This window comes from Rhinichthys klamathensis, unplaced genomic scaffold, assembly GCF_029890125.1.
Source record: "Rhinichthys klamathensis goyatoka isolate OS25496 unplaced genomic scaffold, OSU_Roscu_1.1 h1tg000133l_1, whole genome shotgun sequence".
NCBI lineage: Eukaryota > Metazoa > Chordata > Actinopteri > Cypriniformes > Leuciscidae > Rhinichthys > Rhinichthys klamathensis.
In genome coordinates, this window is record NW_026606668.1 from 4,235,485 (window position 1) to 4,249,756 (window position 14,272).

The following is a 14,272-nucleotide window of genomic DNA, read 5'->3' on the forward strand; positions in this document are numbered from 1 at the left end:
TAAAAGAGGCTCAGTTGTTTTTATTTGCAATAAATATTCAATTGCTCATAGAGCATTCTCATTTTGTGTTTTAAAAAAGAAAGGCAGTGAATGTATACTTAAAGTCTTTTGAAGTAAAATACAGAGAGGTGATGAACAGTGATGTCATCTCAGGGTCAGATCCAGCTGAAAACAGGTGGGCGATGATGTCATGATGAGACAAGGACATTATAATTCAAGGAAAGGCGAGCGGTGATGTCACATCTCAAGAAGCCGACCGGATCACCTGATTCTATGCAGCGTGTCTCTCTGAATGACCCGAGAGCATGATGCACAACATGTGGTGCGGTAGTATGAGTACACACACAAACGAGCCTGGACCACCACCACACAGTTATAGTACAAATCCCTGCAGGACTCGTCTACAGACAGAGACAAAGAGAAACATCTTAAAGGTACAGTTTACACAAAAATGAAAGTTCTGTCATCATGATCATTCCTAATTTATGGGGGGGTTTTTTTTCATCAAGTACAACATAATTTACTTCTTTTTTTTGTAGTTTGATAGCTACAGTCTTCATTTACTTTAATTCATCATATGGAAAAGAGCAATTTAACATTTAGCTTAAGATCTCCTTTAATGTTCCATGGAAGAAGGAAAATATGGGTTTGGAAAGGGCTGGGTAAAAATATAGATTTTGATTAATCGTGATCTTCATTTTTCACAATACCGATGTTCATTGTTAAAGTCACGATGTAACGGAAGTAGCGACCGATCTTTTCTGTATTGTGATGAACAGCTATATGAAATGGATTATCAGAGGGGAAAAACTAAGGTGAGACTTTGTTCTATTCATCGGTTGTTGATTGGATAGAAGTAGATCTGGATGCGAGCTTGCAGCAATTTTAAGAAAAGTTTTAGTAATTCTATTATGTGCTTTTGTCATTTTTATTAGTTTTTGTTTTATTTCTATATAAATGTTACATTTTATTTCCGTTTTAGATTTGGTAATTTTAGTACATTAACTTAAATGTACGCATTTATTTCAGTTAGTTGCCAAGGCAGCATTTCTAATTTTCATAAAATTTTTCATCTAACATTTATATTTTATTTTAATACAGCTTTATTTACCAGCTTTCAATTACCGAAAATTATTTTAATAGTTTTAGCTTTAGGGAACAATAACAACACTGTCAAACAGACAAGTTTAAAACAAGTCTGAAACACTGGCCATAATAATCACAGCATTAGCAGAGAGAAATGTATTTATTTCTGCAATAAGCAGAATATGTAATAAAATGAAAGAAAGAAATGATTCGGAATAGATTCAGGAGCTTCAGATTGGGAAATCTGTATCGATACCCAGCCTTGGTTTGGAATGGCATTTGGGTGATGGCAGAATTGTCATTTAGGGTGAGCGACCTGTTTAACAATACTAGATGAAGTACAAAGACAAATTATTTTAAATGAAGAAAGTGACAGCTCTAGAAAATCATACCAATCTGTGGCGTGCAGGTGTGTGTGTTACAATTCTCTTGATTTGCAGGTTCAAGGGCAGGATCACAGTCATGGCTTGTGGTCAGTTCATCTTGCAAACAACGTACCTCCCTCACTCGAAAGCCTCCGTCGCAGGAACGAGAACACTGAGGTAGTTAAAAACATTCTCGTTAAACAAGTTGATTGAAACAGCTTGGTTGAAGTTGCACTGTGTGTGAGGAACTAACCGAGCTCCACTCCGTCATGTACCACTGCGCACCACAACTCTTCAAATAGCAGGACTGTCCACTCGGAGGACGGGGCAGATGAGAGCAGCGCTCATCTGAAGTGACTTCTAAATGGACATTGTTTTGGACAACACAGACCACACCTCGACTCTGGGTACCATTGCCACATTCAGACGAGCACTGTGACACACACATACACACAAATAAGCAAACCGGGTTTCAGTATTTGATCTGGGGGTTTTTTAGTGAATCAAAAACACTGAGTTACTAGTGCAGCTCAATTCCAAATACGAACGACTCTTATGAGTCAGCTCTTTTAATGAATAGTTTAAAAGCAGACTTATTTTAGTATCAAATTATATTATTATAGTGTTTATTAATATTTGAATTACTGTCACCTCCATTTTTGAGCATAGATGTGAAAAGGCTTAAAGGGATAGTTCACCCAAAAATGAAAATTCTGTCATCATTTACTCACCCTCAAGTTGTTCCAAACCTGTTTGAATTTGTCTGTTATGTGGAACATGAAAGAAGATATTTAGAAGAATTTTTGTAATCAAACAGTATTTTTTTTCCCATACTATGGAAGTCAATGATGCCCAACAACTGATTGGTTACCATTATACTTCTAAATATCTTATTTTGTGTTCAGCAGAAGAAAGAAATTCATGCAGGTTTGGAACAACTTGAGGATGAGTGAATTATGATGGAATTTTCTTTTTTGGGTGAACTATCTCTTTAAATAAACCTAAATTGCTGTAATTCTTGAATGCTTTGGAATCCAGACCTAAGGTTGATCTCTTTTTAGAGAAAACACTCAGCAGATTATTGCTGAAATGAAAGCACTTCATTTTTTTATGTTATGCAATATATTTATTTTATTTATTCTTTATTTAACCAGGAAGATCCCATTGAGATATTACAATCTCTTCCTCCAGGGAGAACACAAAAAAACAGATTGCAAAATACATTTAAAAGTATTCAAAGGTGGCAAAGATTCAATTTAAGTATGTTTTGCAAGTCATTCCATGCCCAAGGAGCATAAAAGGAAGAAGCATCCATATAATTTACAAACTATTTTGAACTCTAAAACCGCTAGAAAATCAAAGTCAAATATTTAGTTGTGTTCCAAATTGAAAGTTTATTATCACAAAAACGGAGGTTCCTGTGAGTGTTTGAAAAGGCGCTATGCTAAAAATAGCCACCCAGTGACTACATTTTAATTTTAATTTTAAAGTGACTAATTATGCATTCTCCTGTGACAAATTAATACATTTCTGTCACAATATCACTTCTATCACAAAACAGAGGTCAAATACAGAACTTTTAGTCTCTGACATTTCCAACCATATGTGATTTGATTTGTCAAGATTAGAAATAGATTTGACTATAAAATATTGCAGTAAATTTAGTAAAATGTGAAACATGACACCGCTCACTAGGGGGAGGAGCCAGCTAAAAGGATTCAAAGTACGATTTCCATGTCCGATTTCAAAATATGAATTTTGAGTGTTTTAGCTCTTGAATGATATCTAGTTTATAATGATTACTAAAATATTTGACAGGAAATAAACACAATTAAAATACACTGGTATGGCCACGGGACACTGACAGCGAACATGTTAAATGAACTTTTATTTTATATTTTTAGTTTGAGTTTTTGTTTAATTTTTTGTTTGTGTGCTTTTATCATTTTTATTACTTTTTGTTTCTGTATACCTTTAATTTTATTTCAGTTGTAGCTTTAGTAATTTTAGAGCTTCAACTAAACTTTCTGCATGTGTGTGTCCATGCACCTGTCCCCAGGGTCCTGTGTACCATTCCAGTCGCTGTGAGCAGGGTCCCAGGTCACACGGCATGAGCTCGTCGGCTTTATCCTCATCATCGCAGTTGTCCAGTGGAAGTGAGTTGGTCTGACTCATCATACACACCACTGACCGGCTGCGACGTCCTTCCGCACAGTCTGCGGAGCACTGCAGAGAGACATAAACAGCTGTTTTAGAAGTGCTACTGGGAAATACTGAAGAAAAGCGCACGCTTTCTTACCCTATCACTCCAGAGAGAATAGAACCAGCTGCTGGCACACACTCCTTTGTCACAGTTCTGCAGGTCCTGTGGGCGAAGCGCCATGTTGCATTCCTCATCAGAAACGATGTCACCCAGGTTATCCACACACACGACTTCTCTTCTGCGCTGACCCACTCCACACGGCACAGAGCACTGAGAAAGAGAGAGGTTTTCTCTGAGCACTTTGCATTGATGGCTATTGACCTCCAAAGATTAATATAAGCAAATATAATGTAAATAATAATTCCTCTTTTACATCATCTCTTACATCTACACTACCGTTTAAAGGTTGTTTTTGAATGTTTTTGAAAGAAGTCTCTTATGTTCACCAAGGCTGCATTTATTTGATCAAAAATACAGTAAAGACAGTAATATTGTGAATTTAATTTCATTTTAAAATGCCACTTCTGTGATGTCAAAGCTGAATTTTCAGCATCATTACTCCAGTCTTCAGTGTCACAGGATCTTTCAGAAATCTTTCTAATGTGCTGATTTGGTGCTTAACAAACATTTATTATTATCAATATAAACAGTTGTGCTGCTTAATATTTTTGTGTACGTGATAAATAGAAAGTTAAAAATAACAGCATTTATTTGAAATAGATTTTTTTGTAGCAATGTAAAAGATTTTACTGCCACTTTTGATTAATTCAGAGGATACTTGCTAAATAAAAGTAATTTGATTTTTTTTAAAGAAAAAAGGAAGAAGAAAAAAAACACCCCAAACTTTTAAACTGTAGTGTAAGGGGAGAGCGAGGTAAGATGAGCCACCATCTGTGTTTAGGAAACTACAATTTTTGTTACGCCACCATATACTGAGCCCAGAAGTATTTTACTTAAGCCATATTTTCCTAATGCAATTAAATAAATACATTACTTCTGGAGAAACTGTACATTCAGAAACCACCCTTTATCAGTCTTTGATTAAGATTAACATTATAAATAATAAACAGTTATTTCGTATCATTTATTTACTATTATAGCATTTATTAGCCATTATTTTTATATTTTAGTTTCAGTACTTCAACTTCAACTTTATTTCAGTTAGCTGCCAAAGCAACATTTCTCTTAATATTTTAAACTTTCGTTTTTGTTTACAATGACAACACTGTTAATGAGGTAATTTTTTTCCTAATTAGGTGGTTAAGGGACAAACTGAGATCACATTTATTTAAGTCAATATTTCAATAATCACATGTTATAGATGTTATAATATGTTATAGATGCATTCTTTCAATTCCAGATGATAGAATGTCATGAAACACAATTATGAGTCTGCAAGTTTAGTCTCATTTATTCTTCACGCTTCACGTACTTAAGTAAAAACTGGCTCATCTCACCCCACTCTCCCCTCCACAGAGACACATTCACAAACCTCTGTCCACTCTGAGCGGATCTGCCACTCACTGCAGATCTTGAGCTGGCACACGGTGGTCGTCTCTGGCATCTCTGTGTCGTCGCAGAGGCTGGTCGCCACGATGACTGTGCTATTGCCATGGTGTCCCTGCGTCTGCTGGCAAATCACCTGACGATGCTGGAAACCTGGACCACAGGTCTTACTGCACTCAGACCACTCCCCTACATCCCAACTACACACACAGACACACACACACTGATTGAAGGACAACTGCTTGGTTTCATTCACATGTGCTTCTCATTTGCACCATTTGAAAATCAAGTCCAAATGCCCATATGGACAGTTTTTTTGATGTTCCAAGATGTGCAGGCATGTAGGACTGCTTGTCATTTGTTGTGTTCAAATCTACCCTTACAAAAAAAAAAAAAAGTTTATTCACAAGTGTGCTATTAGTGTACTTTGTTTAAAACTAAAAATAAGCATATTTTAAGTGTATACACATTCATATGTAACATACATACAAAATTATACATAAGTAAGTATACTTGGCTTAGACTGACAAGTATACAGAACAGTTTAAGTACATTTGTCATATAATTGTACTTCATTAAGAAAAGTATGATTTAAGTAATACGTATATGACGATACCAAGACTGTAACTGTAGTGTATTAGGCCTATGTGATAGGGTTATTTAAGTATATATATTTAAAATGTATTCATATAATATACTTTAGTGACTGACTAACTAATCTTGAACTAACTTTAGTGCTGGTTTGTTTTTTTCCTAGACACTTTCAGTCTCCTTTGTCTGCAGTAAACGATGTTCACTCACAAGGCTGGACAAGGCTGCGATTGACACTCTTCTACCTGGGGGCCAGAATGACTGGTGTGGCTACAGAGATCCCTCGGTACAGTGGTTTGAGTGGCCCTTTCCACACAGCTGAACACAACTTGACGACTGCCTGATAAACACACCAGACAAACAGATTAAACAGAGACAGACAGGACAGACATTGTCTTATAAGTTCAGTGTCTGCTGCTGCTAGAATACCAATCTATTTTGGTTTTATTCGCAGGCACAAAAGTATGGTTACTCTGGATTTGATTTAGATTTTAAACAGTGAGGACATTATAAAACCTCTGCAATGGCCTGGAATGCGTGAATGTTTTGTGTGTGTGTCACTACATTCAAATTCAGAACACTATTCATTAGACAACACAACAGTGTGTTTATATATCTCAGGGCCAAAAATAATTATTTTCTAGTTCTGTCTTAAAATAATTATTTTCTAGTTCAGACTGCACGATTTTCAAAATAATCGGGTCACTGTTGTTTTCACACTGCATGACTATCTGGGGTAACATTCAGTTGCTGCTGTGTTCACACTGCACGATGGATCGGCGACAGGAGGTTTCACACTGCATGACTTTACAAAAGAAAGAATCGCCGACAACTTCTGCCTGGTCCGCAAACTACGTTTCACAACCAAACAAACGCGAGAAGTGATAGGAAATAACGGAAGATCACGCGTGGGTGAGACCGGAGTTCTCGCGCGACACTGAATTTGTTATTAAAAATGATAGCCTACAAATTGTCTGTGCACTGATTTGTAGCAAAAAAAAAAAAAAAAAAAAAAAGTTTATGCAGGAAATGGTTGGGAAGACGAGGGGAGCAAGGACTGTGTTTTGCAAAGAGAGTTGGGGGTAAATAAATAATTTTGCAAATGTCCTGCTGTTGCTGCTGGTCATGCAAATGTGTGTGCTTTGTTTCTGTTTGATATAATTATAAATATAGGCCTATCTATTAAAATACTGATATTCTGGTCTATAACTCCTCCTCCTCCTCCCTGTATCTTGCTCTCTCATTGGCTGTCGGTCATCGCCGATGTAGTTTTCAGTCAGAACACATTCACACAGCAGGATTGTGAATCGCCGACAGGTCCAGATATTTAGCATGCCAAATATCTGACGGGCGTCGGCGACCCGTCGGCGATTCTCTCAGATCGCGTCTTTGCTCATTCACACTGCGTGATTGACACTCGCGTGAACGAGCACCGATTTGCCTGTGATTTCGGGCATTTGTCGGCGATTTCTCAAAACCTGTCGGCGAGCCAAAATCGGGGCTAAAATCGTGCAGTCTGAACTCGGCATTACACATATTCTAGGAATCTTTTAAGAGACAATTTAGTTTACCCAGACCAAATTAAAAGAAGAAAGGACCACAAATGCACATTAATGTATGGACTAACAACAAAACTACCTGTTCCACAGGTGGCACTGCAGGGTGTTGTTTTCATGGCAACCCAGCTGTATTGAGGAACTGGTTCAGGGGTTATAGGGTCCAAAGGAACTTGGTTAGGATGAGGGCTGCCCATTGAGCTTTCACCGTCACTATTCTCAGGATCAGGAAACATTCCATGACTCTCTACTGGAGGATGAGAGAGGGGAAAAGAGACAGAAAGAGGGGAAAGATGGTTGCGTTACTTTTTTTAATACAGCATATAAAATGCCCCTATTACCTAGCAGATAAAAACCCTTAAAAAATGATATGTATTTCCAAAACAGCATGGAAACAGTTATATTAATCTAAAAACTTCTGATAATTTTGTTTATTATTATTAACATTTTGATTTTATACTTGTGAATCAAAACTCTTTGGAGTACACTATTGTTCAAAAGTTTTTAAAGATTTTCTGTTTTTGAAAGTCTGTTTTGCTCACCAAGGCTGTGCATGTAATCAAAAATACAGTAAAAACAGTAATATGAAATATTACAATTTTCAGAAGCCATTACTCCAATCTTCAGTCACATGATCCATCAGAAATCATTCTAATATGCTGATTTGGTGCTCAAGAAACATTTCCTATTATCATCAATGTTGAAAACAGTTAATGAGAAAAGCATTTCTTTATTTTTTTGTAACAATGTAAAATAAAAGTCTTTACTCTCACTTTTGATCAATTAAATGTGTCCCTCCCTGCCGAATAAAAAATATTTCTTTCAAAAATGATTTATAGTGTGCTCCATGTGTGCATTAGTATAAAATGTATATTATATATTGAAATACTTACCCAGAGGAAGTACACTAGAATAAGAATAGGCATCTGAGTAAGTGTCAGTGATGGGGTCTTTGGGTAGAATGTATTCATAATACACTGTTGGATTGGGCTGTTGATAAATCACCTGAAAAATATGGAGTTTAAAACAAAACAAAAATCCACAGTCTTACACACTATTCTTATGGACTTAATCAGAAGCCTTTGTTATCATAAAAACAAACTTCATAACTTTCTAAAACAATACATCACACTGTAAGGAAAATAAGCCAAAACGGAAAAGGTACTAGTCATTTTATGCAGAACATTATCAATTAAATTTTCTTTAACCCTTAAACACAGCACAATGCAATGTGTAAAACAAAATACAGGTAAAACACCTGTGAAAAAATTCCTTTGTATTAACACAATACTGTTCCTTATTTTAAAATACTTTTCTTAGAGTGTAGATTATCTTCCACACTAATCCGCTTTCTATATATATCTTTAATCGAGGCAGTTTTGTGATATACAGTAGGAGTGGTCTCTCACAAAGAGATGCAGCTCCTGATTGGTCGGGCCAGGAGCAGTGATGGATTCTCCCACTCTGCTGCGTATCTCATTGGGCCGTTTGTATGTGAGCTGAGTACCCACGGCATAGAAATATCCTGGCCTGTCGATTACCCAGTTACCATTTATCACTGATTCACCACTCGCTCTCCTGAGAGCTTGAAGAAATAGAGAGGGGGGAAAAAGATTATGGATGGAAGAAGGACACATGGTTCCATAACACATATTAACCTTAGTGGGATAAACCAGGTCACACCAGCTGACGCCTGGAATGTGGTAGCTGTTATTCTGCTGGTCCACAGTGGTCTACCAGCTTGGACCAGTTAGAAGTAAAACCAGTTACCACCCTAAGATATACCACTGAATAATAGGGACTGAAATGCTTAACAATTATCAGTGAAAGAAGAAATATACAGTGAAACCAAAAATTATTCAGACACCAGATATTATTATTATTATTATTATTTTATTATTATTATTAATTTATTTGACAGGGACAGTGTACATTAATTAGCATTACTGGAAATGTACCAGAATTAGACAAAAGGCTATTTTTCATCCATTGTCCCTGGACAGATCTTAATATTATCTACCTTAAAAAGAAACAGCAGTTAAAACATTACAAGGAAAATACAAAATATAAAAACAATATAACTCTTTAAATCCTTTAGGTAAATACAGTGTACAAATTCACTATATTTTCAACATTTGGATATAATGACTGGATATAATTTTCTATATTTTTTTACTAGTGGGTGCAGGACTCTATAGTTCATTTGGGTAAGTGATGATATCAAAATAAAGTAAACTGTGACATATTATACCCCAAAATTCTTCATTACATGGCTTACTAGTAAAATTTATACAAATTTGGGACCAAAAATTATTTAGACACTTTGACATTTTTACACCACAGACTGAACAAAATTAAGCATTGCTTGGTAATTGGTTGACCTAAATTGGTATCATCCAATTGTGTACTTAAATTTAACAGCTGACAGCTGTTCAACCTAATTCATTTGTGAGACAGTCTAACAGAAGGATGGCCAAAACCAGTGAAATATCAACTGATTTGATAACTCTGAGTTCGTGTCATATTTTATTACCATTTTCTAAACAATAGCGAATAAACTGTGATAGACATGTTGAAGGTGTCAGAATATATTTTGGTTAGACTGTATATATATTTATACATGCCATTTTATATGAGGCTTGCTTCCTAAATTTGGGACATGTCTACATACATTTTAAAAACATGATTTGTTTCACCAACAAACATTAAATATTCAAAATTGATAAATGTGTATACTGCACCAGAAGTATGGGTTACAGGTTTTTGCCTAAATTAAGCTGTATTTGAACCAAATGTTGATTTGTAGTTATTGATAAATCCATTAGGTACACTACTGTTCAAAAGTTTGGGGTTGGAAAGATTTTATTTATTTATTTTTAACACAAGAAATAAATTTAAAATGTTACAAAAGACTTTATTTCAAATAAATGGTGTTCTTTTCAACTTTCTATTCATCAAAAAAATGTATCACGGATTTCTGAAGGATCATATGACATTGGAGACTGGAGTGATGATGCTGATAATTCAGCTTTGCCATCACAGGAATAAATCAAATTTAAAATATATATATATATATATATAAAAAAAATTCACAATATTACAGTTTTTTTAATTGAATTCTGTCAATGCTGCCTTGGTGAGAGAGACTTCTTCTTCTTCTTCAAAAAAAAAAAAATGTTTTTAAAAAAAATACTACCAACCCCAAAATATTTGATTAATAATTTTGTCTACACTCTTATAATAAAATGAATGAATGGTTGTGCACATAAAATACAGTCAATGCTAAAATTTGATTATAAATGAACAGAATGAGATTATTTATTTGTATTCTCACCTTGCTGTTTTTTTATCTAACACATATTTCTCAGAACACACACACAGAAACGTGTTTTATGTCTCGAAACACTAAATTGCACCCTGTTTGAGGAAGGTGCCATGATAATGAGCCTGAAGTAAATTAAAAACAAGAGCCAGCAGGAATTCGGTTCCATTACCTAAGTAGTTCCTGGTCTTCTGTGTTTCCTGTATTTTGATTCGTTGAGCTCCAGAGGGGATGTCCAGGATCTTGTGGTAACCAACAGAGAGCACAGAAAGAAAGAGTGTCCCACTGAACAGCTCACATGAGCTCCCATCCCCTGCGCACACACCACATACATCCACCTGGAAACCCTCACAGCCCTGCACGATAACAACACACACACACACACACGAGTCAACCTTCAGAGCAGATTCAGTCCTGAGTAATGACTTCACACAGATGAAAACAGGGATTTCACCACTTCAAATGGGAGACTATCTGGGCAGATGTGTTTGCTTGAGATCGTATTAATAAAAAGATTAAAATCAAAATTGAACAGCTAAGATGATTCGATTTCAGAAAATTCATCAACGTTGGCTGTCTTATCTGGCAAGAGTTAATCAAAAAAAGCAAACATGTAGCTCTTCAAAAGGGCATTGCTGTCTCTCACTGAAAATGCACTCACATTGAGCTGTATTTAAAAATGCTTTCAGTCATTTATAATTTATATGTAAATTAGACTCAACGCACATGAGTGCATATTTTACCAAAAACACTTTACAATAAGGTGTCATTACTTAACATTTGTTAATGCATTAACAAATAATGAGCAATACATCTTTGATTTATTCATCTTTGTTAACGCTATATAAATACAACTCTACATTTTTTATACACTTTCTTCACAGTTTTAGTATACTGAACATGTAAACATCAAATTCAATATTCACCCATGCTCGCAAATGAACAAAGATAAATACAGAAGAAAAAAAACAGATCAACGAAGAGAGAGATTGCTTGTGTTTGAGATTTACAGAATTGGACACACTGCTACTATAATTGTAATGATTCACTGTAAACCGTTTCCTAAAACTTTTTCATTCAAACCATCATAACACAAGTCCCTCATAGCATAACACAATAATGAGAAACACACACACACACACACACACTTTATGGTCAGACAGGGACCACATCCTTTCATGATTCAAAATTACTCACACTGCAAGCCATCTAATGCTTAAACAAACTGCTTTTATTTTTAGTTCCAAAGAATCTATAAGAACTGGGATTGATTAAGACTATGAAAAAAACACACCTTTTCTCCCAGTTTGTCAGACTTACAATAAGAAACAGGCTTAGTTTTAGGAATATCATACTTGACAGACTGGAAAAATTCTGCTTCCTAACACCAAAACACACATAGTTTAGTTTTTCTATCATAGTGGGGACTTTCCAGTGACTTCTTTTGTTTTTACTCTGAGTTCATGATGTTTTCTATCCCCCAAACCTCAAATAAACCTTTCGGCATTTTTTTTAACAATGTTATTAATATGTTATTTAGTATGTTTATTAAGCCATTTTCCTCGTGGGGACCTTTGACTGATCCCCACAGTAGAGGTGATTTGGGGTTTTACTATTCCTATGGGGACATTTCTTCCCTACAATGTAGACAAAACCTGACCCCAGAGTCCCACACACACATCCTGGAGAGTTTTGCAATGTTTTGTCCCCAAGATGATCTTTACAAGAGCCATCAATGGTTGCTCCAGTGTTTACTATACTGGACTCAGGAGTTTATGAGTAATCTACTCACATTCTCACAGTACTCAATAGGTTAAGATTTAAATAAATAAATAATATATATATATATATATATATATATATTTCATACTTACAGATTTTTTTCTCAAATACAGCATAATATAGTATATACTTTTATATATTTTTATAGGCCTATAAAAAAAACATCCTTTGCACTGCATAGATAACATTGAATATTTAGAAAAATACATAAAAAAACACTAATATATTTTAACAAGATTTTTATATATTAAAACTTATTTAATTTATTTATTATTTTATATATTTTTATTAAACTTTCAGAAATGTAAACAGGCTGCTACAGTATTTTTTCACAACTTAATTTTGTTTGTGCCAACTCTGTGTAGTTTTACAGTATACTGTATTTCTTGTCTTATAACGAGTACTATGTACTTTGTAAAGTATTTTTGTTACTGTCATTGTAACAATTGCACTTTTGTAAAAGTGTGCATCATTTTAAAATGCAGCAATGTACTGTTTGGAAATAACCTTCTTGAAAATGGCATCACATTATTGTACTATACCAGAACATTTCTGTATGTTATCAAGTCATATTTATGTAAATTTCAACCTATTAAATTGATAACTTGATGTAACTTTAGGAACTTAATACTATAGATGTTGAATATTTAGAATTTTTGTAAGTGCAGATTTATGTGGATTTCTACATCTTAATTTATCCTAATTAAGTTTGAAGTATTCCAACACACTAGATATTGTTCTGCATAAACACTGTTACAGACACTTGCATGCATTCTAGTTCTGCCGGCTGGAATCATTTGTTCATTCTCTGGTGTTCTTACCTCTCCAGGGCCACTGCTGAAGTCGTTGTCCCAGGGAACAGGCTCTGTGGGTGGGCACAGGAGGGAGAGCAAAAGGGCCATCTGGAGGAAATGCTGGATCAGTCTCCACTGGTGACCGCTCCAGGTCGGCAGTTGCATCCCACAAGCCATGAGCAGAATAAGACAGTTAGTGAGTGTGTCAATGTGTGTGTATGTCCTGGTCTTAATGAGAAGTACTGCAGTGGCGCTGTCTCTGAATGGAGATGTGTGTTTGTGTGAGAGAAAGTTTTAGTGAAAAGTGAAAGGGGGTTTCTCTCTTTGGTATTTAAGTGTGTGTGTGTGTGTGTGTGTGTGTCTCACCCCCAGACAGCGAGTCACATACACACTGGCACACATCTCCCTCCTCTCCTCTTTCCACTCACCCCATTTTTTGTTCTTTCATAAGCAGCAAGGATTCCTTCCAAGAAATCTCTCTGCATGTGAGAGAAGCTGTAAAATGCTTAGAATTACAATCACTTTCTGATGGACAGACACAGTCTCTCTATCTTTCTTTCTAACACTCAGGGAGGCTTATTCTGACCTAACCAGAACTAAATCAGAGAATTAGAGCAACAAAAAAAACCTCTCCCTCTCCCTCTCCCTCTAAAAGCCACTAGAACAGAAAACAAATGTAAAACAGGCCCATTCTCTAATGCAGTCCACAGCCGTCTCTTTGCATACTTGAGTGTGTCTTGTGGTGTGTAATTTTGTAGTAATGAGGGTGTATGTCACTTGTGTCCAGATGGTAAGTGTGTTTTTCTATGACCTGCACACCTTCTGGAGGTCACATGAACTTCACCTCATCAAACAGGAGAGGAAAGGAGAATATCAAGACATCAGATCTAAAGGAAAAACACAGAGAAAACATTCAGAACTCTTGCACTGAAACATTCGGTCAGTTCTGTTCACAGAAAATATTTTCACGGACATAAACTACTGGAAGCTCAGACTGACGCGGCAAAGGAATGTTTCTTGTGGCAGTGGTTTTGTGTTTCTTTATTCCAGGTCAATAATGCAAAGCG

The 14,272-nt window shown here is 35.7% G+C and overlaps 1 protein-coding gene across 2 annotated transcripts; it reads right to left on the reverse strand.

Moving 5' to 3' along the window:
• On the reverse strand, positions 1 to 14,039 carry adamtsl7 (ADAMTS-like 7). 2 transcript variants are annotated; one of them, XM_056256924.1, is made up of 12 exons: positions 13,233 to 14,039; positions 10,802 to 10,985; positions 8,717 to 8,892; positions 8,201 to 8,312; positions 7,390 to 7,554; positions 5,962 to 6,091; positions 5,147 to 5,360; positions 3,751 to 3,924; positions 3,501 to 3,677; positions 1,705 to 1,884; positions 1,479 to 1,623; positions 1 to 401 (listed from the first exon to the last, which is right to left on the reverse strand). In XM_056256924.1, the coding sequence occupies exons 1-12, from the start codon at positions 13,380 to 13,382 to the stop codon at positions 262 to 264; spliced, it is 1,947 nt and encodes a 648-aa protein (XP_056112899.1). In that variant the 5' UTR covers positions 13,383 to 14,039; the 3' UTR covers positions 1 to 261. The 2 variants fall into 2 exon arrangements, with proteins under 2 accessions (XP_056112899.1, XP_056112898.1); XM_056256923.1 differs by having other exon boundaries at positions 7,390 to 7,557; positions 13,233 to 14,036.
• Between the last annotated feature and the right edge of the window lie 233 nt (positions 14,040 to 14,272).

Bases quoted from the DNA above. Each gene is read 5' to 3' on its own strand.
- adamtsl7 (XM_056256923.1), bottom strand. From the start codon at position 13,382: ATGGCTTGTGGGATGCAACTGCCGACCTGGAGCGGTCACCAGTGGAGA. The intron at 6,092-7,389 runs GTAGTTTTGTTG...TGTGTTTATCAG, and splicing joins CAGTGCCACCTGTGGAACAG to GCAGTCGTCAAGTTGTGTTC. The intron at 402-1,478 runs GTATGATTTTCT...CTCTGTCTGTAG, and splicing joins CACCTGCACGCCACAGATTG to ACGAGTCCTGCAGGGATTTG.